At 35.3% G+C, this 24,070-nt stretch overlaps 1 protein-coding gene across 4 annotated transcripts in view; it reads left to right on the top strand.

The window, feature by feature from the left end:
* The window catches only part of unc5ca (unc-5 netrin receptor Ca), a 147,508-nt gene that overhangs the window by 44,147 nt on the left and 79,291 nt on the right, over window positions 1–24,070 (top strand). For all 4 annotated transcript variants that reach the window (XM_077241771.1, XM_077241769.1, XM_077241770.1 and 1 more), the window contains exons 2-4: window positions 12,084–12,317; window positions 19,320–19,463; window positions 23,393–23,496. In XM_077241771.1, coding sequence (XP_077097886.1) covers window positions 12,084–12,317; window positions 19,320–19,463; window positions 23,393–23,496 — 482 coding nt within the window. The remainder of the gene's footprint in view (window positions 1–12,083; window positions 12,318–19,319; window positions 19,464–23,392; window positions 23,497–24,070) is intronic.

The following is a 24,070-nucleotide window of genomic DNA, read 5'->3' as shown; positions in this document are numbered from 1 at the left end:
AGCGGCGCGTGAGCAGCACGTCAGCGCAACTACATCGTCACTGCAGCTGCAGACGCGCGAGTGTTCACACTGGAAGCGTTTGTACAGCGTCACAACAGCGGCTCCCAGGCTACATATATAAGGCTACATATAAGCAAGCATTTCTTTACAAAGACTTTTGAAAAAAAATTTTTATAGAAGTTGGTCATAAACACATTTGAAGTTTGTTCAAAGCCCAAACTGAATAATTAAAAACAAGTTTAATGGGTACATTTTCTATAATATTGTATTTTCTTTATGTTAGTCTTCATTTCCTTTTCTGACATACTGCAATTCTTGTTAAAACACACTAGACATGCAAATTCTATGCGTTTTGGGCACTTTTTGTGTGAAATCATATTAATTTTGTCCATCAAATGTGTGCTTTCACTTTAATTGAGCGTGAGCAGCGCAGCAAAAATAGACTCGAAGCCGAAATCTTTATTAATTCTACTTACTAATAGCACATTAAATAGCACATCTAGTGGATGCATAACGCAAACCCAGTCAAACGTTTGACTGCAGTATCTTATGCGCCTTTTAATCCGGTGCGCCCTATATACAGTTAATGTTATAAAATAGGTAATTCATTGAAGGTGCGCCTTATAATCCGGTGCGCCTTATAGTGCAGAAAATACGGTATATGCCGTTTAATGTTGATGATGGCATTATTTTACATATGCATCTGCTTACATATGATATTGCTTGTTTCTGCTTCTTCTTCGTCTGTGTTTTGATCTGGAGATTCAGTACTCTTTCAGAAGACGTGTAATAGCGCTCCTTACCATATAATAGTGAAAACAGGCAAAGCCGGAAAGTTTTTTGCCCGTACAATGAAAGTCAATGGGGTCCACATTTTTTTGAACAACATAGTTGAAATATTCATAATTTCTTCATGCTTGATTTGTAAACTCTGCAGCAAAGGTGTACGTTTGACAATTTACCCACAATATCATCTGTTTCTCGTCATCTAGGTAACACCGAATGCTTTTGTTAACAGCGCCACATTTACTGTGAAGTTCTTCCGCTCACTTCCATTCTCTGCATCTGTTATTGCTTTTGTTGAGCATTCGGTCATAATGCGCAGTCTGAAATGGGTTTTTCAGAGGGACGTTAAGCTTTGAAGCGCTGTGAGTTGGCTGTCTGATGGAATGAGGGAGTTCATCTTTGTTTGTAATGATGTTCATGTTTTGAGAGCGTGTGAGTTGGTGGTGACAGCCGTTTTTGTTGTCACAGATAATGAGGCCCTCTGTCTTTGCATCTTGTGTGTGTGTGTGTGTGTGTGTGTTTGCAATACTCTGCATCTGGTCCCAGTTTGAAACCGCAGTTACTAAATTACACTGCGCAGACTTTTCCAAAACATATGAACGTTAAATGTACAGAGAAACACGGATAGGTGGTTTTTAATAGCTCCAGTGTCACTGTTTGCATTTATCAGCCTCTATAATATCATTCATGAAACACAAGCAGAGCACAATTCTGTGTAAAACACTCATAAAAGTATTTGGATGTAAATTGTCATATTAAAGCGCCCCTATTATGTTTTTTTACTTGAATGTAGTGTGTAATATAGCTGTTTGTGACTGGAAAAGGTCTACAAAGTTTCAAAGATCAAAGTACAAATAAATGGAGCTATTGTCTCCCAAATGAAAGAACCGACTCTGAATTGCAGAAATGAGTCGTCAGCCATTCCAGTCTTTCTTCCTGTTTGAACCTACGTAGGTTTGTAACACATTTGCATAATGCAAGTCTAGGGTCTTCATTGGCTGCCCGTGAACATCGTCTACTTTGCCACGCCCTCAAACACTTGTAAACATGTCGAGAAGACGCTGTGCTGCCAAAGCAAATCCACTTTGCATGAACTTCCAAAGGATGAGGACTCGTTGTAAAACCGACACCAGCATAAAGCTTATTTTCGTATTCGTCATCCAAAAAATTCGTCAAGCACAGAAACCTTGCACACTGAGTCTGATGCGTATTAATTAATACGTTGCGAAAACAATTCCTAAAATAATACAAAATGGAGCTTTCAAGCAGTGAGGATGATTTTGATGTCCTCTATCTTCTTAAAAAGAGAAAAATAAAGCGTAGAGAGGAAGGAGAGTTCCACCTCCTTATCAAGGAGCGATTCAAAGTGTACTTCAAGATGTCAGTGGCTCAGTTTGATGCTTTGCTAGCCATACTGGAGCCACATATTGAAAAACAAGAATACCAATTCCCGTGAACCAATTGATCCTGAACAGTTGTGGATTTTGGCGTTTGCTTTTTGGGTGGCTCTGACTTGTCAAAATATCTCTCAAAATGCTTGCTACAGATGCGAAAAACGCAGAAAATCGAACCCTACAGATTTTATTTTATCACGGACGAAAGTTTCGGAGGCAGTGTGTAAACGCGATTGACGCAACGTGAGGTCGTATTTATTTTTTAACATGCGAAAATTTCAGACTGTTCATATCACTGTGTATCAAGTGCTGAGAAAGATCCGGAGCTGAAGTGGTAGTCAAATATGGAAATGGATATTTTGTTTCCAACACGTGCTGCAAGGTGTTGACCTATCATAACACACTGGGCTGTCTGACCAATCAGAGCAGAGCAGGCTCTCAGAAAGGAGGGGTTTAGAGAGACTGGATCTTTTATTAAACCATTTCAGACAGTGTGAGAAAAGAGGTGATGCTGCAATGTATATTATTAGAAAAAATAAAGTGATTTTGACCTTCGATGCATATAAACTCATTGTAGGAGCCTTTTTATTTTTTATTTTTTAACAAATGATGCTTGTGCTTAATGAACGAGACCCAGTCTTCACACAGCCAAATCCAGAAGCCAGTTTTATTGGTGCTCTTTTATAGCTCTGAAAAAAAACTAAAGAGTTCTCAATTGTTTAATTTAAGTATCAACTTTGTCTAAGACGTTTCTCTTTAAAATGATTTCGAGAAACACTAATGAGTCAATAGTTAAATGAACGTGAAGCAGCTCAGATCATTTCAAGAATTTGATGAGAAATCGTTGAGTTCATGTAGAGATCTTTAATTGAGTTTTAATTGCAGACAATCATTGTGGAGAACTGAATATATAGAGGATCTTTTTCTCAGGAGAAACATCTACATTTTTTTCTCCATTTAATCTCAGTGCTCTCTAGGCGATACTATTGAAATATCAGAGATCTCATTTTTTATTCTATTTTTCTATTCTTATGTGGACAATCGCAAAATGACCCAGATGTTCTTTTGGGAACAAAATGTCTCAACAGCACTTCTAGAGGTTTGATAAATTGATAAATACTCATTTTCGAGGACATCTTCAAAATATATTTTTTTTTTATCCTTACAGAGAAATATCTCAGCTGTGCCACAGTTCAGTAATGGTGTCCAATGATAATTCCATAGTATCATGAGTTAAGTTAATAAATATATATTTTTAAATGAATATAAAAATGAATATAAATAATTTCAATAATGATAGAATTTATATATTTACACATAGACATAGATCATTTATATAAATATATATGTGTGTGTGTGTATATATATATATATATATACATTTTTAGTATTCATCAAAGAATCCTGAAAAAAAATTGTACATAACTGTTTTCAACATTGATAATAATAAACATTTCTTGAGCATCAAATCATCATATTAGAATGATTTCTGAAGGATCATGTGACACTGAAGACTGGAGTAATGATGCTGAAAATCCAGCTTTGATCACAGGAATAAATTACATTTTAAAGTATATTCAAATAGAAAACTGTTATTTTAAATTGCAATAATATTTCTCAATATTACTGTTTATTTTTGTATTTTTAATCAAATAAATGCTGCCTTGGTGAGCATAAGAGACTTCTTTTAAAAACATTAAAAATCTTACCGATCATAAACTTTTGGAAGGCAGTGTATACATATAAAGTATTTTATGGTGTTCGGGTCAGTAGTATTTATAATTAAGAATAATAGTGAAGGGGAAGTAAACACGTGTGTGTCCAGACAGAGTCCAGCTGAGCTTTAGTCATGTGACGTGTGTATGATGGATGAGTGTTCACATGAGTGTTCATTAGAACAAACACAGCTATTGTCTGTATTTAAATGAGCATGTGTTGGGCTGATATTGAACACGCTGTAAACACACACACACACACACACACACACACACACACACACACACACACACACACACACACACACACACACACACACACACACACACACACACATATATGCAGCTCGATCTGGTTGCTCCTGATAGCTTTGAAGTGCCGGCTGCTCTTGGCGGTGTGTGTCCTCACGCTGGGTCAGTAATTAAACGTGATATTTATCATAGTGCTGTGTGTAAATGATGAGTCTGGGGACGAGTGATAAACACTGTTGATTATAAGAGCTCATCTACGCTGCGTTGCCTCTCCTTGACTTTGTGTGTAATACACTCACAGACGCACATAAACACACACAGGAAGTGGAGTGCTGGAGTGCCGTGTGTCTTTTCTGTTTGATCTATGATCGGATTAATTACCTCTGCTCTTATTAAAGGAATATTCTGGGTTATTTCAGACTCAGTGTCTGTCGACAGCATCTGTGGCCTGCTATTTGAGTACTAAAGTCTATTGATTGATTGATTGATTGTGGTACTTTCGGTAAGGGTGAAGAGACAATATATGTAAATTATTACTATAATAATATGCTTAATATTAATTAATGTGGATATTAACAATAGTATTCAATATTGATTTTGTATAAAAAAATGTCATGATATTGCATTGTTTGTTTATTTATTTATTCATTCATTCTGATGCTCAAGGTGCTTTTTGTCAGGTTAAAAATACAATATTTGTAAATTATTGTGGATGAATAAATAAATTTAATAATACATTTGATTATTAATGATAATATTTTATATTGATTTTGCTGTTTTTTCTCATGATATTGCATCAATATTATATGTTCCCTTGTTTGTTTCTATTTTATTTATTTTTATTAATTATTGTGTTACTTTTTTTTGTAGGGGCAAAGAGACAATAGTTATGAATTATTGAATATAATTTATATGAATTTGTTTGATTGTTAACAATTATATATACCAGTATAGATTTTGTATTATTTTCGTCATCAGTACTTGAGATCCTTGTTTATTTTAGTCATATATTTAACAATCTGACATTCATGATACTTTTTATAAGGTTAAAGAGACTCAATATTTGTAAATAATAATAATATTATTATTATAATAATATTAATTCATTTAATTATCAACAATATTATATATTGAAATATATACATATCAATTTTGGATTATATTCTCATGCTATTGCATCAGTGTTTCATTGTTTCTATTTATTTTTTTATTTATTCAATAATCTGACACTCATTTATATTATTATTTTAATATTTTTCTGCATTCATTTTATTTCTACGGTCCAATTAATGAAGAAGCAGCTTGTGTGAGTGATATTGGACAAAAGCGAAGGCAACCATGTGCGATAGAGTTAAAAACCGATTTCCGAGTTAAAAACAGGTTCATTGCCCCCATAGACTTCCATTATGAATTCATAGTGTAAACATGATTTCTGTCGATTTTTACAAACTGAGGGATTATTTTCAGCAGTGACTGACGGCGTGTCACAGATGCCATCGAATGGGGGTTAAGTTGTATTTAACCTGGGATATTCCTGCAGTACTGGACCGTTCACTGTTCATCAATAATACACTCACAAGCTCCGGAAGGTTAAGCTGATAAACGTGACCTCTCTCCTGCTCCAAAGGTCCCGGTGTGGTCTTTAAGCCCCATTATTAAGAGACTTAATCATCTGAACCAACACTGGACTCTTTGGCACCTGAGAGGAGAGACAATAGAAGAGGACTGGAGAACAGCCAGAGAATAGAGAGAGAGAAAGCGTTCGAAGGACTTTATCTTTCCCTTATAATGTTAGTCAAGGTTTCTTATAACATCATTCGGTTTTCCATGACAATGTTCCACCCTGTCTCTGACCTTTACTTTATCAAATGCTCTCTGCATTTGAGCTGAATGTGAAATTGTGATACGAGGGATTTGATCTTGTTCAAAACAACTCATCTGTCCATCAATTTAGTCATTTGTTTGTTCTTTCATTTATTCTGTCACTTCTTCATTCTTTCATTAGTTGGTTCATTTGTTTGTTCAGGCGTTCGTTCATTACGTTGTTAGTTCATTTGTTTGCTCTTTTGTTTGTTCATTCGTTTATTCAGTCATGTTCATTCGTTCATTCATTAGTTTATTTGTCGTTCTTTTCACTTTTCTGTCTTTGTTCTTTGATTCATTAGTTTGTTTGACCAAGTCATCCATTCATTCATGTTCTTTTTTTTTTATTTTATTCATGTTTGTTCTTTTGTCTGATTCATTAGTTTGGTCTATTTGTTCATTCATTCGTTTATTGATTCATCTGTTTATTTGTGTGTTCTTTTATTAATTTGACCTTTACATTCTATACGTTGATTTTCTGATGCATGATTCTCTCTTCCACCATTCTGAATTGATTCGGAAAACTTGATTGCATCGAATGTGTGCTAAGATCCGTGTGTTTTGCTTGAATGTGCAGAATTTCTTTTTTCTCTTATAAAAATGCTGTACAAAGGCCTTATTTGTTGTTTGGAAGTGTAATGAGGGTAACTATATATATATATATATATATATAAAATCTAACACGGTAGGCTATGCAAACAATGGAAACAGGAACTAAACAAAGGACACAGAAACACCGGAACAATAGGAACAAAACTAAACTTTAAAATAAGGGTCAATTAAACAACACAGGGGAACACAGGCCAGGTTCACGATAGCATAAAATTATAATTTCAGTGTTTTTACTTTTTGCTTAAATTTTGTGTTACTTGCCAATCTGTTGTAATGTGAAAATCCTTTGTTTGTGAAATTTACTAGCAATTTCTGAGTGAGAAGTGCTTCACGGTAAATCCTAGATAATGTTTTTTTCAGTGTATTTGCTTGTATGTTTTGAAGCTCTATTAAGATAATTCTTAACATAATTTTTTTTAATTCATAATTATATATTGTAAAATAATATTTAAAAATGTAAAATTATTTTTAAAAGTATGTATAATTATATAATTAATTTATACAAGTAATTTAATAAAATCCATCACACAAAAAAGTGACACAAAAAAAATGTAGATCAAAAATCGTTTTAGAATGAAATCATGATTCCCAGAATCCGTCCGTGTCATGGCCAAAAATTCCCGAACATAGTTTTGTTTGTGTGTTTTTATCATAGACTGTGTTTTTTATAGAGTAAACAGGACAGAGCCTGTTTGTGTGTAGAAGATTAATCAGGGATTTGAATAAATGAATCATCTCAGCAGATCATTTGTATCATAATAACATTAGCAAACACATCACAGACCCACAACCCGCGGGCCGTCATTAGATCCCATGGCTGTGCCGTGACCCGACAATAGAAGCTAATGTACCTTACAGAGTGTTAATTTGGGGTGAAACTCTCTCTCTCTCTCTCTCTCTCTCTCTCTCTCTGTGTGTGTGTGTGTGTGTGTGTGTGTGTGTGTGTGTGTGTGTGTGTGTGTGTGTGTGTGTGTGTGTGTGTGTGACAGTCAGATAAGAGTTATGAGCTGGACTTGCGTGCCATAGGACGGGTCAGCGAGCATCTAATGAAGGCATTCCATAATAATCCGACGCGCACGCCTTTGTCTTTTTACTGTGGGTGTGTGTGTGTGTTAGTGTAATGTTAGTATCCGGTATTTGTATCGATGACTCCAGGGATCGATACGTCCTGGGTTACGACCCATCCATTATGTGTGTGTGTGTGTGTGTGTGTGTGTGTGTGTGTGTGTGTGTGTGTGCTGTTAAATATCTCTGCATTTGTGCTGGACGTGAAATTATGTTACAGACATGAATAAGTGAATTTATATTTTACAAAACAACTAATCTGTCCATCAATTCAGTCGTTTTTTGTTGTTGTTGTTCATTCCTTCATTACTTTGTTATATTTCCATTCTTTGTCTGTTCATTAATTCAGTCAGGCTCAATCTGTTCACTTATTTGTTTCTTCGATTCATTAGTGTGTTGATTTATCCATTCATTAATATGTTCATTGATTTTTGTTCAGTTGTTCATTAGTTTATTCCTTAACTCATTTATTCCAACATTTGTTCATTTATTTGTGCATTCATTACTTTTATTCATACGCCTGTTCCTTAATTTATTCAGTCATGTTCATTTGTTCATTCATTAGTTTATTTGTTGTTCTGTTCACTTTCTTTGATTCATTAATTGTAGATTGATTCATCCATTCATTATTTTGTTAATTCTTTCATTAGTTTGTTCTTTTATTTGTTCATCTGTTCATTCCTTCATTAGTTTAATTGATCATTCATTCAAGTTTATTTATTCTTGTTCATTCAAATATTAATGTTTTTGTTCATTAATTAGTTCATTCATCCATTCTTTTTTAATTCATAATATACTCGTTCCTTCATTAGTTTATTTGTTATTCTGTTCACTTTTCTATTACTGTGTTCTTTGATTCATTAGTTTAATGATTAATGTATTCATTCATTCTTATGGTTGTTGATGTTTGTTGATTCATTCATTAGTTTATTAGTTAGTTTGCTCACTGTTAGTTTGTTTGATCATATCTTAATTTTGTTCATTTATTGATGTAATACAAGTTTGTTCTTTTGCCTTTTCTTTATTTATGCAGCTGTGTTCATTTGTTTGCTTGTTCATTCATTACTTTATTGATTGATTCATTTGTTCATTCATCTTCATTCATTTTTTTCATTCATTCATTAGTTTAACAGATAATTTGTTCATTAGTTAGTTCATTAGTTATTTGTTCATCTGTTCATTTGTGTGTTCTATCAGTAGTTTGTTAACTGATAAATCTGTTCATTCATGTTCATTACTTTTTAATTGATTCACATATTCTTTCATTTGTTCATCGATTAGTTAATTCATCCATTCTTGTTGATTAATTTGGTCATAAATCCATTCATTATTTTGTTAATTCATGACATCTTTGTTCTTTTGTCTGTTCCTTTATTTATTCAGTCATGTACATTTGTTGATTCATTAGTTTATTTGTTCTGTTCATTTGAAAGTGTACTTTCATTCATTCGTTTGTTGATTGATTCAAGTGTTTGTTCATGTTCATTGATTTTTGTTCATTCACCCATTTGTTCATTCATCCAATCTTGTTTGTTTGTTCATGTATCTGTTTATTCATCTATTCGTTTATTTATTCTTGCCTCAGTTCATAAATTCATTCAATAGATTTGTTCGTTTGTTTGTCACGTTTTGCTTGTTTGTTCATTAAATAGTTTGTCCATTCAAATGTTAATTGATTTGTTTGTTGACATAATCTCTCATTCATTCATTCACGCTTGTTCATTTGTTTGTTTGTCCATTTGTTTATTCATCTGTTCATTCATTTAATAGTGCATTCACTCAAAGCAAAGAGGATGAATGATAGAGAGAGTTGAGAGAGATCCCATGTTTATTTGAACTTGAAGCTAAAAATAACCATCAGTTACTCCATTAACCAGGGATCAGTTGGAGACAACCATAAGATCCTGTTTCATAATGAGAGCCACCAGTTTGAGCGTGTGAAGCCTCTCCGGACCCCAGCACACAAGAAATATAAGAGGCTCTGAGAAATCTGATATTTGTGAATAAATTGCCATAGTGGGAGTTTCTGTTGCAAAAGTTAATTCTGAATGATCTATTCTTAAACTAGCTTGTACTCATTTCATAGTGCTTCAGTTATACTCTACCATTCAAAATCTGGACATTTGTTTCTTTTTATGTTTATAAAAGATGTCTCATGCTCACCAAGGCTGTATTTATTTGTGCTAGATGGCAATATTGTGAAATATTATTACAATTTCAGCTGTATTGATGCAAAGCTGAATTTTCAGCATCATTACTCCAGTCTTCAGTGTCACATGATCCTTCAGAAATCATTCTAATATGATGATTTGCTGCTCAAGAAACATTTCTGATTATTATCAATGTTGAAAAGAGTTGTCCTGCTTCATATTTTTGAAGTACACTACAGCTCTCTGTTTCCCGACTCACTTCCTTAAAGTCACCATGAAATCTAAATGGACAGTTCTTATTATTGCAGTATTTATTATAAATGATTTATCTGTGCACATCTTTTTGCGCCCTTATAATCTTTATTCAAAATCCCTCCCTCCCTCCCTCTTGCAGCTTAATCTCTTCTCTTCACTGATGATGTGTTAACTGGCTTGAGGGCGGAGCAACCTGTCACTCACATGAGATCCACCAATAGCAAACCACAACTAGGGATGCACCGATACCACTTTTTAAGGGTCGAGTACGAGTACCGATATTTTTTTCCTGGTACTCGCCGATACCGATACCGATGCCTGTTGTACTGGGGGGTTTTCTCGTTTTATGTGGCAATTTTCTAAGAACAACACAATGAGACTAATGAACAAATCAGCATCTTTATTTTCAACAACTTAAATAAACTTAAAAAAATAAATCATTCTTATTGTGCTTATCACAAATTTTCAAAGCCCAAATTTCACAGTGTCCAATAACCTCCAAAGGGCAAAACCAAGGACATAATGAATGTAATTTTTACCTGCCTGTCACAAAGTTGTCAAAGTTCTAAAGAAATCACAGACAACAAGACAATCAAATTTGTCATAAAGTGCCAAAGAAATCACAGAACAAATGTTTAACATAACACTGAGTAACAATGTAATCACAGCCGAAAGTGTAAAGTGAAATATTAGAGTGTACTATTAAATCTAGCAACACTATAACTGCAGGAAGAGTGCTCATAAGAATTAAGAAATATAAGCTAAGGATATACGTGAGGTATCGGTCTTTGGTATCGGGGTATTTTTACGAGTACGAGTACAAGTACATGAGCTTGGTATCGGGCCCGATACCGATACTGGTATCGGTATCGGTGCACCCCTAACCACAACCAATCACTTCCACGTGGACAAAATTAAGTCCCGCCCTCATTTTTGTCTTGTTCGAGAAGCCGTTTCACTCAGATATACATTGCCGTTCAAAAGTTTGGGGTCGGTAAGATTTTGAATGTTTTTAAAAGAAGTCTCTTCTGCTCACCAAGGCTGCATTTATTTGATTAAAAATACAAAACAAACTTAGTTATATTTTGAAATATTATTCCAATGTAAAACAGCTGTTTTCTATGTGAATATATAGTCAAGTGTAATTTATTCCTGTGATCAAAGCTGAATTTTCAGCATCATTACTCCAGTCTTCAGTGTCACATGATCCTTCTGAAATCACTCTAATATGATGATTTGATGCTCAAGAAACATTTCTCATTATTATCAATGTTGAGAACAGTTGTGCACCATTTTTATTTCAGGATTCTTTGATGAATAGAAAGTTCAAAAGAACAGCATTTATCTGAAATAGAATCTTTTGTAACATTAAACATTACCGTTCAAAAGTTTGGGGTCAGTAAATAATTTTTATTTAATTTTTTTGGGGAAATAAACAAAATAAATCAATACTTTTATTCATCAAGGAGGAATTAAATTGATCAAAAGTGACAGTAAAGACATTTATAATGTTACAAAAGAATCTATTTCAAATAAATGCTGTTGTTTTTAACTTTCTGTTCGTCAAAGAATCCTAAAAAAGTGGTACACAACTGTTTTCAACATTGATAATAATCATAAATGTTTCTTGAGCATCAAATCATCATATTAGAATGATTTCTGAAGGATCATGTGACACTGAAGACTGGAGTAATGATGCTGAAAATTCAGCTTTGATCACAGGAATAAATTACACTTTACAATATATTCACATAGAAAACAGCTGTTTTACAGTGAAATAATATTTCACAATATTACTAGGTTTGTTTTGTATTTTTAATCAAATAAATGCAGCCTTGGTGAGCAGAAGAGACTTCTTTAAAAAACAATAAAAATCTTACCGACCCTAAACTTTTGAACGGCAGTGTACATCACAACAGGGAAGAAAAGACTATCACAACTTCCATTTCATGCTGATTTTAAGGCTCACGCTGTCTGTGTTTCTGTCCCAGGTGATGATGACTTCCTGTTGGGTTTGGGAGAGCTGCCAGAGACCTTCCCGAGCGACCCGCCGGAGCCTCTCCCACACTTCCTTCTGGAGCCGGAGGACGCGTACATCGTCAAGAACAAAGCTGTCAATCTCTTCTGCACGGCCACGCCAGCCGCACAGATCTACTTCAAGTGCAACAGCGAGTGGGTCCATCAGAGAGAGCACACGATAGGGGAGCGGGTGGACGAGACATCGGGTCAGTCACACACACACACACACACTTCATTCACCATAACTCTCGTTTATGGGTCGGAAACATTATGGCCTTTTCTGAGGTGCAATAAAAACGTGATAGCTCTGGTTTATTCATGGTTTCATTGCTAAAGGTGCTGCTAGAGAGACAGATAACCCCCTCCCTGACATATACTGGTTTGTGTATTTTGATGTAATGTTATCAGAGCTCTCAAGGATTTTTTTATATGACTGCTATGGACACTGAGATTAAGGCTAGTCACCAACAACTATGACCAGAGACACAATCTAGATGACTGACCGTCATTGAATGTCAAATTACATAATCTAGTGATTTATACAATACAGATGGTATTGAAGCAGCTTCATGGTGATAAACAGGAAAATAACAGTTGCAAAATTCATTAATCATGAAACAAATTCAGTTTTAGCTGTAAAGCAGCTCTACAGAAGTCAAGTGTCATTATTCAGCATCACTTATGAAACAAATTCAATTTATCTACTGTATAAAGTGGCTCTACAAAAGACAATAGTGTCATTATTCAGCTTGGTATAGTTCTGTGTGGATTCAGTTTAGTTCAATAACAGTGTCAATGTTCAATTCAGTTCACGTTTATTAGTATAGCGCTTTTCACAATACACATGTTGCAAGTTATTATTATTATAATTGATATTTTAAACAGATGATACAAAAGAAACAAGATTCCAAGAGAAATGATTAGACAAATAATAAGATATTCAATGTTCAAAATAAAGGTTCTTTATTGGCATTATGGTTTCATGAAGAACCTTGAAGAACCATTGCACAAAAGGTTTTTTGGCTATTTAAAGATTATTCACACTAACAAAAATGCTTTTTTAAAAGCTTTTTTTCATGTAGACTTACTCTTAGGAACCATGATTTTTGTTATTCCTGGCACCTTTTGCTTTTTTAAGAGTGTTGTTAAATCTAGTGAGTAAATGACAGTGTTTGTTTGTTTTTTTGTCACAGTCCTGTGGCTCCAACAGTTTCACATGGCCCTAGAAACAGCATGGGTTCAATCCACAGGGAATGCATGGACTGATATGTATTACTTACGACGTACTTACTATTATAGAAGCTTGTTTACGCCACTGAGAAAAGAGACTCTGAGAAAAAAAAAGTCTGAATTGCGAGATGTAAACACGCAATTACAAGAAAAAACGTCAGAATTGTGTGAGAAAAAGTTGCAATTACCTTTTTTATTCAGTGGCGGAAACATGCTTCCATAGTGTATACCTTCAATGCAATGTCACTTAAGATAAAAGCATTTGCCAAATGCATAAATGTCTTTTTGCACACTGTGAGAACAGAATACAAAGTAAAAGCCAAGAACAGTGTGTGATCCAAGTCCACTTTTGGTGATAGTCAAAAAAAGATAATATGTGTAATACAGGTGTAAGTCATTTTTTTCCCCACTTTCAAAATGTTTAAAGAAATCTTGAACTTGCAGTATCATCATATAAACAGCATGAGTGCTGCAGAGCTGATGACAGCAGCAGAGAGACTAATGCTGCCGTATTATTAGCATCATTGCTTGCTGTATTGGTCATCAATTGAAGATTTCAAATTATTTACCATCCCTTTGTGGCCAGGTATAGTGAATAATCTGCTAGATTATCTACCAATCAAAATGTTGGTGTCGGTAAGATGTTTTACTGTTTTTGAAAGAAGTCTTTTCTGCTCAACAAGGCTGCATTTATTTGATCAAAACAGTATAAACAGTAATATTGTGAAATATTATTACAATTTAAAGTAACTGTTTTCTATGTGAATATATTAAGTGAATATTTTGTGGAAACCATGATGACATGTCAGGATTCCTTGATGAAAAGAAAGTCATTTGAAATAGAAATCTTTTGAAAGATTTTCTAAATGTCTATTCTGTCACTTTTGATCAATTTAATGAATCAATTTACTGACCCCAAACATTTTAATGCTAGTTTATGAACCCGTTGTTGACTTTAACTAGCTGACTTGAATGAGAAAACTAGCTGTATATTAATGTTTGCTATAGAGAATGCAACATGTATGTGAGAATTAAAAGGAATCCAAGCATTTGCGTTCACGTATGGGCCTAATGTTTGCTGTTGAAGAAACACTGCGGTTCATTTCGAGGCTGGGAAAGCTAGCAGCCCTCCACTAACGTTCGATCATTAAGAGTGAAAACAGCATGTATTGGCTGAGGCTGAAGCACAATCACCTCACCGCAGGAGAAACCGACACGAGCCACTCTCGGTGTGGGCGAGCGAAGAGCTCAATTCATTACGCAGAGGTTAACAAGCTCCTATTGAGCTAATGACTCTAATGGATCTTTGATATCAACCCGCCGCAGTAATTCTGCTCTAATATCTCTGTGGTGGAAACTTTACTGTCATAATCACACCTCGGATATTACTCGGGGTCAGAGCGTGTAGTTATTATGGGACCGGCTGCTCTAAACACTGTCGTGGAACTTTATCGAGGGGCCTTAATGTGCGACAGTTAACGTTTATCATAAAAAATGATGGCGTGTGAGAGAGAAAGAGATTTAGAGAGAGCGAAAAAGAGCAAGAGAGGTATAGTTTATGCTTTTAATTAGATTTTCACTCTCGTGGTTGGTTCAGGCCTGTCTTTGTTCGCCGGCTGTAAGCTCCCTCTGGCATTGCTATGTATCTCTATTTGGAGTGGTGTAATATCGTTATGAATCAATTTCATTGTTCGTTTTGGCGATTGTGAGTAAACAAGGTTAAATCTGTTCCCTGCCATGAAATGCTGGTGTGTAATCGACTCATAGTGTGTTTGATGAGTGTTTTGTGTGTCTGTGTATATATAGTGCATAAGATTCAAAGTGAGACTCATTATCTGGTTCAAATAGAAACAAGTGCTGTGGTTTTTGTCTCGCATGGTCTAGTTTAGAGTTGACATGAAACTGAAGTTGCGATAGTCTTTTCTTCTCTACTGTGAGAGTTAAACGGCTTCTCGAACTAGAAAAAAATGTAGGGCGGGACTTGATTTTGACTACGGGGAATTGATTGGATGGTTATGGTGTGCTATTGGTCGATCTCATATGAGTGACAGGTTGCTCCGCCCTCGTCATCAGAGAAGAGAAGTGATGTCGCTAAAAGAGGGAGGGGAAGTTATTTTGATTAAAGATTACAAGGGCACATGAATTAAAAAAAAATGAAATATTAATATGCATGGATGCATTATTTATAGTAAATATTGCTATATTCCATACAAAAAATAAGAATGGTCAATTTTGATTTAATGGTGACTTTACGTGTTAACATGTTTACACAATATAATGCCATTCAGAAACACATTTACAAAGTCAAGTAAGTTTCCACTGATTTCTGGAAATTAAGACTGATCTTTTATTATGTGGTGGCTGATAGTAGGATAAATATTAAATTAATTGAATTATTTAAATATCAAATATCAATTAATTTGAGCTCATATAAAAAAACTGCATGAGTGCATGTATAATAATTATAATTTGAAGAAAGAAATATATATATGATAAAGTTTTAGAAATTTAATAATTTAAATACAGTATCTGAAAAATGCTGCACAGGGACATATATAATAATAAAATAATTTTAAATGACAATAGATAACAAATCCTAAAATCTGAGTTTCAATCAATTCATTGAAAAGGACAGATTAAACTTAGTGAATTCAATTCGATTTCAGTGAATATTTTTTTTTGTGGCTTTTTGGAACAATATTTGAAATCAGAGACAGTAATTCAATATCTTGTTCTCAATGATCTCACACTCCAGTATATTTCTATTTGAATATATTGTAAAATGTAATTTATTCCTGTGATCAAAGTTGAACTTTCAGCATCATTACTGCAGTCTTCAGTGTCACATGATCCTTCAGAAATGTCTGTGATAATTATTCACATGCACATTATTTTCATTTAAGCGATTAACACAGAACAGTAAAGAGACTGAATGGTCCAGATTAATATGCCGTGTCTGAGTTCTTGACAGACGAGATTCAGCAGAAATTCAGTTTGGGGCCACTTTTAAATTCATATTCACAATAATCCAAAACAAAAGCGTGTGTGCTTATAGATCTTATTGTGAATGCACCACATCCCATTATTCCTGTCATTGATTTCTGCCTGTTTTTATTCATGTGTGTGTGTGTGTGTGTGTGTGTGTGTGTGTGTGTGTGTGTGTGTGTGTGTGTGTGTGTGTGTGTGTGTGTGTGTGTGTGTGTGTGTGTGTGTGTGTGTGTGTGTGTGTGTGTGTGTGTGTGTGTGTGTGTGTGTGTGTGTGTGTGTGTTCTTTTACATGCTCTGTGTGTCTTTTTATGCTTGCAAGTCAGTGCTGTATTGATATTCATCCAACAGTCTATTGTTAGGGGTGTTTTTAAGGCAGCATTACTGTTGCTTCTGCTCATAGTGATTTGAACAAACCTCTAACACTTATCGTTATGGTTCAGTGCGTCATACTCCAGCGTTTGAGCTCCAGGTATGAATAATTCCTCAAATCATGTGAGTTGTTGGAGAGCAGTGCTATTACTTTAATAACTGATAAAACAATAAAACAGGTGAAAACATCCAACGGACTTACATTGACGGAGGGACCCGTGACTAGAATATCACAGAGACTTGACCAATAAGCAACCTGTCAGTTTTGCAATACACACATTTTCTTCAGAAATGTTAAGATCCATTTATATATAGTTCCGCAATTAATTCAGCTTACTAATAGTCACTTAACATAAAGACTTAGTTTTGTAGATAATTTCAGCATGAGGTATACTGGCTATTTTTTGCAAACTTCTTATTTTAAAAGTACACTATGCAACTTTTGTCCCTCTAGTGGTTAAAAAACATAAAAACTGGTTAGATTTTGCTGAAGAACATTGTTTTGGTTGTGCTTCTGCTCTGTGGATGAATATGGTTATCCGACCGCTCATAAAACATTCACAGGCTTAAGAGATATAACAGTTTATATGGAAAGGATCTCAAGCTGTCTAGCTGAACACATTACTGTATCTTCACCCGTTAATAGTCACGCTACTTACTTGAAAATAAATTCCAGCACAGTTACAACAACAATAATGAAATGATCTTCACAATAGATAATGCTTTACAGTGAACTCTGTTAGAGAGCTACATGTGTCCGTTTATCTGTTCAATAAAACACCTTACTCACCTGTTGAGAAATAAACACACCATCTCTGTGTTGCTTTTATAACATTTGGCACACTCTGAAAAGCCAAGCCAATTTTGATTCTTGTTTTATTACGAGCTCTGTTGCGTTCTCTTTTTTCCTGCAGACTCTCCTCTGTTTTTTTTAAACGGGTGATTCCTGTAGGTTTGAGATTTAGCTGCTCTTTGTCAAACTTTTTCACTCATTGTGACAACTAACCTCTACCAAAAATGTCAAAATAGCTGAGCAACTTTATGACGAGACACGCATGGGCAAGTGACGGATACACACTTTCCCACGAACACTATCCAGACATGTCTAAAATATAAACACTTATAACAGCCTTACCATAGTGAATCAGGGTATGACAAAAACACATTTCGGAAGAAGGATTGTTGATGTATTGATTAACACAACCTGTACCTTTACCTTTAACATAATTTTTAGAAGATCTAAGTTACTTTGCTAGAATGTTTAGCATACAAATTATAACTGACAGTGACTGTAATATTTGCATGCTGTTTTGCAATTGCCCTATTTTCTTGCATTTATTTGCATACTGATTTGTGATTGGTCTTTTCTTTCTTGCATTTTTTAAACTTTCTAAGCCGTCTTTTCTCTGCAAACACACCATGTAGTGTTTCTCAAGCACGGCCGACAGAAAACAAGTGTTTTGAGATGTGAGTGTCATGATAATAGAACTTCAGATTAAAAGATTTGCAGATTGGGTTCCCTATTTGTTTTCTATTTTAATTTAGCTTGCTCTTTAAATTCTTTACTTTCTTGTTTTCCAGTATAAATTATCTGAACTACTTTTGTGTAAAAACTTTTGGAGTAAAAAAAATATAAGCTTCATTTAAGATATATTTCCTGAAGTCTTAAAACCTATGCAATTTTGCTTCTCACATGAATGTATCTTGTAAGAAAACAACACAAAGATACTGCACACGATTTGTTTGTCTGCTTTGAGTTCTTGACTGTAAAACACAGTTTAGATCATCATTCTTCGCCTCATCCTGTGTGAATCCTCTTTCATTGCTGTTTGACCATGAGTGATGTTTGTTTAAACATTCATGTGTGTGTCTTTCCACTTCACTTATTCTGTCGGAGAAGGCTGTAGGTTTCTCCCGTTCACATCCAGCCTTCTGCACCAAATGGTGCCATAAACACACAAATCCCCTAAGCACTAAACAAATAAACACAGAGGAGGGTAAGTGTGAACTATTGATTTCTATCAGGGAATATTTCTTGGATACATTGAGGGGTTCATTATTTATACATGTACAACAGACATCTCTTCCAGAGAGTTCAAGTTATTGGAGCAGGATCGGGCATGAAGATGATATTTTTACACATTTTACATGAATGCGTTTGACTTTAATTGCATTTAACTATGCAGTTCATCAGTTCGAACCCATGACCTTGAGATTGATAACGCCACGTTCTGCTGTTTGAGCTACTGGAATGCTTTTTGACAGGAATGTTTACACAACATTCTTGTCTCCTCTTTAGTTAGAAGCATGAAAAGAATTATTCTTGGCATATTTTTCTAGATATGTTAGAAAAGCAAACACAGCCATCCCGAGGCTTCTTTGATCAGCTGACACTCTCAAACTCATGCAGCTTCACTTTCTTTGCAAATGCTTCTAATGCAGATATTTACATTGGATTGCCTAGTTTAGGATACATGACAACATTTTATTTTAAATGTGCAATCAGATTTTATTCGGTTTGGCAAAAATCTGTGCTTGTTCTCAATCAATGTAAACCAGACGTTACGCTGACCGTCAAACGTCTGTTGGTGTGAGTCTGATGTGTGTGTGTGTGTGTGCAGGTTTGGTGGTGAGGGAAGCACGGATTGAGATTTCCCGACAGCAGGTGGAGGAGTTGTTTGGTTTGGAAGATTACTGGTGCCAGTGTGTCGCCTGGAGCTCTGCAGGAACAACCAAGAGCCGCAAGGTGCACGTCCGCATCGCATGTGAGTATAAACACACACACACACACAGGGTTTTTCTACGAGAAGAGTCTTTGCTCTGTCTGCTATGACTGCAGGAGATTCACAGACTCACAGGCTTCATGTTTATTGACACACACACACACACACACACATGCGCACACACACACACACACACGCACACACACACACACACACACACACACACACACACACACACACACACACACACACACACACACACACACACACACACACACACACACACACACACACACACATGGTCTGTGAGATAGTCTGTAAGCTGGCTGAAGGTAATGGAGCATTTATGCAGATCAGAGACTGCAGACAGGAGACAGTCTGGAGCACACACACACACACACACACACACACACACACACACACACACACACACACACACACACACACACACACACACACACACACACACACACACACACACACACACACACACACACACACACACACACACACACAGGGGACTGTCTGGACCTTCTCTTTATGGTCTTATTAATCTTGTTAATTTCCTGACGTTCATCTTGAGTGTGTGTGAGTTAGGAGCAGGTTAGCTGTGCGGCCCAAGGGCACTTCACTCTCCCTCTGTCGTGTGTGTGCGTGTGTGTGTGTGTGTGTGTGTGTGTGTGTGTGTGTGTGTGTGTGTGTGTGTGTGTGTGTGTGTGTGTGTGTGTGTGTGTGTGTGTGTGAGAGAGAGAGAGAGAGAGAGAGAGAGAGAGAGAGAGAGAGAGAGAGAGAGAGAGAGAGACAGAGGCTGAAGCTTACTTGCAGTACAACACAAGAAACTTCCTCTCATGGGGATTCTTTCAGATAGATAGATCGATGGATGGATGAATAGAAGGAAGAATGGAGGGATGAATGGAAGGATAGATAGATGGATGGATGGATGGATGGATGGATAGATAGATAGATAAAGAGATCGATAGGTATATAGACAGATGGATAGATGGAATGACATACAGAAAAACGGTTGGATTAATGGATACTAGATACACAGACAAGCAGACTGCCCTTATTTATAAAGGAAGTAAATAATGTCTTCATTCATCTAAAACTGGTCGTATGTTTCAGGTTAGACTAGAGTGATTATAATGAGATTATTTTAAATGAGTGCTATAGTTAGCTTATATTAACAACAATAGATGTGAATAGAAAGTCCCCATAGATTTATTTACATAGAAGGTGTTTGTGTATGTGTTGACTCATTCAGTCATAGTGTGAGCAGAGGTGCATTGTGGGAACTCTCAGCTGGGTTATTTTATGGGTGATTGAGCAGGGCAGAAATTTCTCTTTTTCACACGCCAACACACACAAAGATACAAACACACTCGCACAAAAGCACACTCCGCAGACATACGGCCGCTATCACAGAGAGAGGCGAACATGACAGGAGGATTGAACAAGATGATAGATTATCTCACTGATTCACCGCCTACCTCAAATTTACTGCCCAAATAAATTCATGTGAGTTTCTGACACACAACAAGCACTGTCCAGTGTGTGTGTGTGTGTGTGTGTATGTGTCAGTGGAGATGATGGGTTCATACGGATCACGACTACACCTCTTTTTTGCAGTTTTGTTTGGATCGTGACGGATGCTTGAATCTTCAGGTCGTTGTGAGCGGTGGTTCTGCGTTCAAAAGTTCATGATATTTTTGCATTATAGAGAGAATTTTATTCATATGTTATATTTTAGTATTATAAGACAAGTCACATCATCATTGTTTGGAAAACCACGCATGTCATTTGAAATCTGGATTATTATCAATACCTTGGAAATTATATATTTTTAGTTTAGATGTAAAGTGATAGATGCTACTGCATATTTGATTAGTGACTTTAAACATTTTATATATTATCAGTTTGGGATTGGTAGTGATAGATATTATACCTTATTATTGACTAAATATAATATATATATATATATATATATATATATATATATATATATATATATGGTATATTTGATTAGATTAGTGACTTAAAAATAAAATATATTTTATATTTGATTAGTTTAGTGTATGTATAGTCATATGTTACTTTTGATTAGTTTTATAATTAAATATTTGATTAGTTTAGTGACTGTGTACAGCCATATATGTTATATTTGATTAGTGTAATGACTTTGAGTGTTTTATATTTCCAAAATTATAAGTTTAGGGATGATGTTTAGTAATGAGTGTTGTATATAATTCAGTTCAGTGACTTAATATATTATTTATTGTTAGTTTAGGGACAATGTATAGTATAATGATAAATGTTATATTTGATTACTGTAGTGACTTTAAATACCGCTGGACATTATATGTGATTAGTTGAGGGACTGTGTGGCAGCGGTGTGAAGTCGAGACATTATAATTATGAATGAAATAGGAGGGCTGTTATACATTGTGTGTGTGTGTGTGTGTGTGTGTGTGTGTGTGTGTGTGTGTGTGTGTGTGTGTGTGTGTGTGTGTGTGTGTGTGTGTGTGTGTGTCTTCAGCTCTTTTCAGGATATTAATGCTGTTTAAGATTTGTTGCTGTAGCAATGTAGAGCACTAAAACTATGAGTTGAATGCATTACTGTACCCGCACACACTCGCACGGACACACACACACACCCACTGAGACGTGATTTATTTGCCTATTACCTCGATCAGTAATGTGAAGGAAAACAGTCATGCACAGTTTGTGTGTGTGTGTGTGTGTGTGTGTGTGTGTGTGTGTGTGTGTGTGTGTGTGTGTGTGTGTGTGTGTGTGTGTGTGTGTGTGTGTGTGTGTGTGTGTGTGTGTGTGTGTGTGTGTGCGAATGAGCAGAGTAGTAAAAAGGCTAGACAGGCTGAAGTTATTTGTCTTATGCAGAGATGTGTGTTTTATGTCCAGTTGAATGGAGGAATCACAGTGGAGACAATTGAAGGATCAGGGTGAGCAGCAGCTCTGGGTGAAATAGTTAAATATTATATTTCTTGATCTGAATATTTTACAGTGTTTTGACAAGTGAAATAGCTCAAGAACATCATTTCAACTACAGGTACATCAGCTATTGCTGCGAAGTAGATTCAGAATGTTTTATGCAAAAATTAATGTACAGTAAAATGTTGCTAAAAATTGTCAAGGCAAAAATGGTCATATTCTCAATTATTTTCATATATGTACACAGTAACAAATCTAAAAATAATCAATAGTCATATATTATATTTATTTTATTTTATGTATGTACTGTATATATATATACAGTATATATATATATATATATATATATATATATATATATATATTATAATATAGTATTATATTAAATATGAAATAATATTAAATAAAGCACATTGTAAATGTTCAATATGTGTATGGCCTAGTGCTAGAGAACAGAAATGAAGACATTACTCAAACGTCTCTGCATTTACAATTCACAGGTTCACACATGAGGTGTTAGAGGGATTTGAGGAAGAATAGATGATTTTGGCCTTCTCTCCGCGAGACCTCAAGTGTTAAACACCCACTCACACTCACACAACACATACTGTATGAGCATGGAAAGACACAGAAACCGACAGGGGAAAATAGATATTCACACCCGCACGTGAACATTATGAGAATACAGTGAACGAGTAGAGCAGGTCATGCTTTGACCTGAGAATATGGCAGATGGTGACGTCATTCACACGTCCTGTGAGCTGTACTCTTCACATATGTGACGAAACCAATCACACACTATCAACCACACAGACAGCATCACAGTGAGATGAAATACAGTGCGTTAAGAAATCCTGCACTATTATTGTCTGTTTTTTTTCTCATGTTAACCTGGAAATAAGCTGGAAATTTTAAAAATAATTTTAAAAAAAGCTAAATGAAATATACAAAATATTCTGCACTATTTCCAGGTGACTAATGAAATGTAAGTAAACGAGTCGTCTCTCTGTCTCCATTCTCCTCAGTCTTGAGGAAGACGTTTGAACAGGAGCCCTTGGGGAAGGAAGTGTCACTCGAACAGGAAGTGCTGCTGCAGTGCCGCCCACCCGAGGGCATACCGCCTGCTGAGGTACACGCACACACACACACACACACACACACACACACACACACACACACACACACACACACACACACACACACACACACACACACACACACACACACGTATGTGTTAATACTGTACAGATCATCTTTGCCTATAGGGGTAAATGTCAAGCTCTGTCTTGTGTCGCCAACTGTCAAAACTATTTTTTATAATTAAACATCAAATAAATAAAAAATAAAATAAAAAATATATAGACTATGATCTAAAATTTTGATTTAAATGCATTAGTAAATATTGAACTTAACATTAAGATTAATCAATTCTGTGGCAGTATTAGTTTTAGTTAACATTAACTAATGTAATTAACTAATGTTAACAAATGAAACCTTATTGTAAAGTGTTACATTTAATTAATTATTTAAATGTACTAATTAATTTCTAATCTTCCTAGTTATCTAAGAAATCTGACATTGTTCCTCTTTTGTATGCATAAATGTAAATGTAAAACATGTTAAATAATACATTTTATGCCTTTCTAAATGTTCAACTTTCTTTAGTGTGTAATGTTGCTGTTTGAACATGAAAAAGCTCTGCT

The sequence above is a fragment of the Siphateles boraxobius genome, unplaced genomic scaffold (genome assembly GCF_051911475.1).
Source record: "Siphateles boraxobius isolate OS27281-9 unplaced genomic scaffold, OSU_SipBor_1 24, whole genome shotgun sequence".
In the NCBI taxonomy this organism is placed as follows: Eukaryota; Metazoa; Chordata; class Actinopteri; order Cypriniformes; family Leuciscidae; genus Siphateles; species Siphateles boraxobius.
Note: the sequence above shows the minus strand (reverse complement) of the source record. Positions and strands in the feature narration are given on the sequence as shown.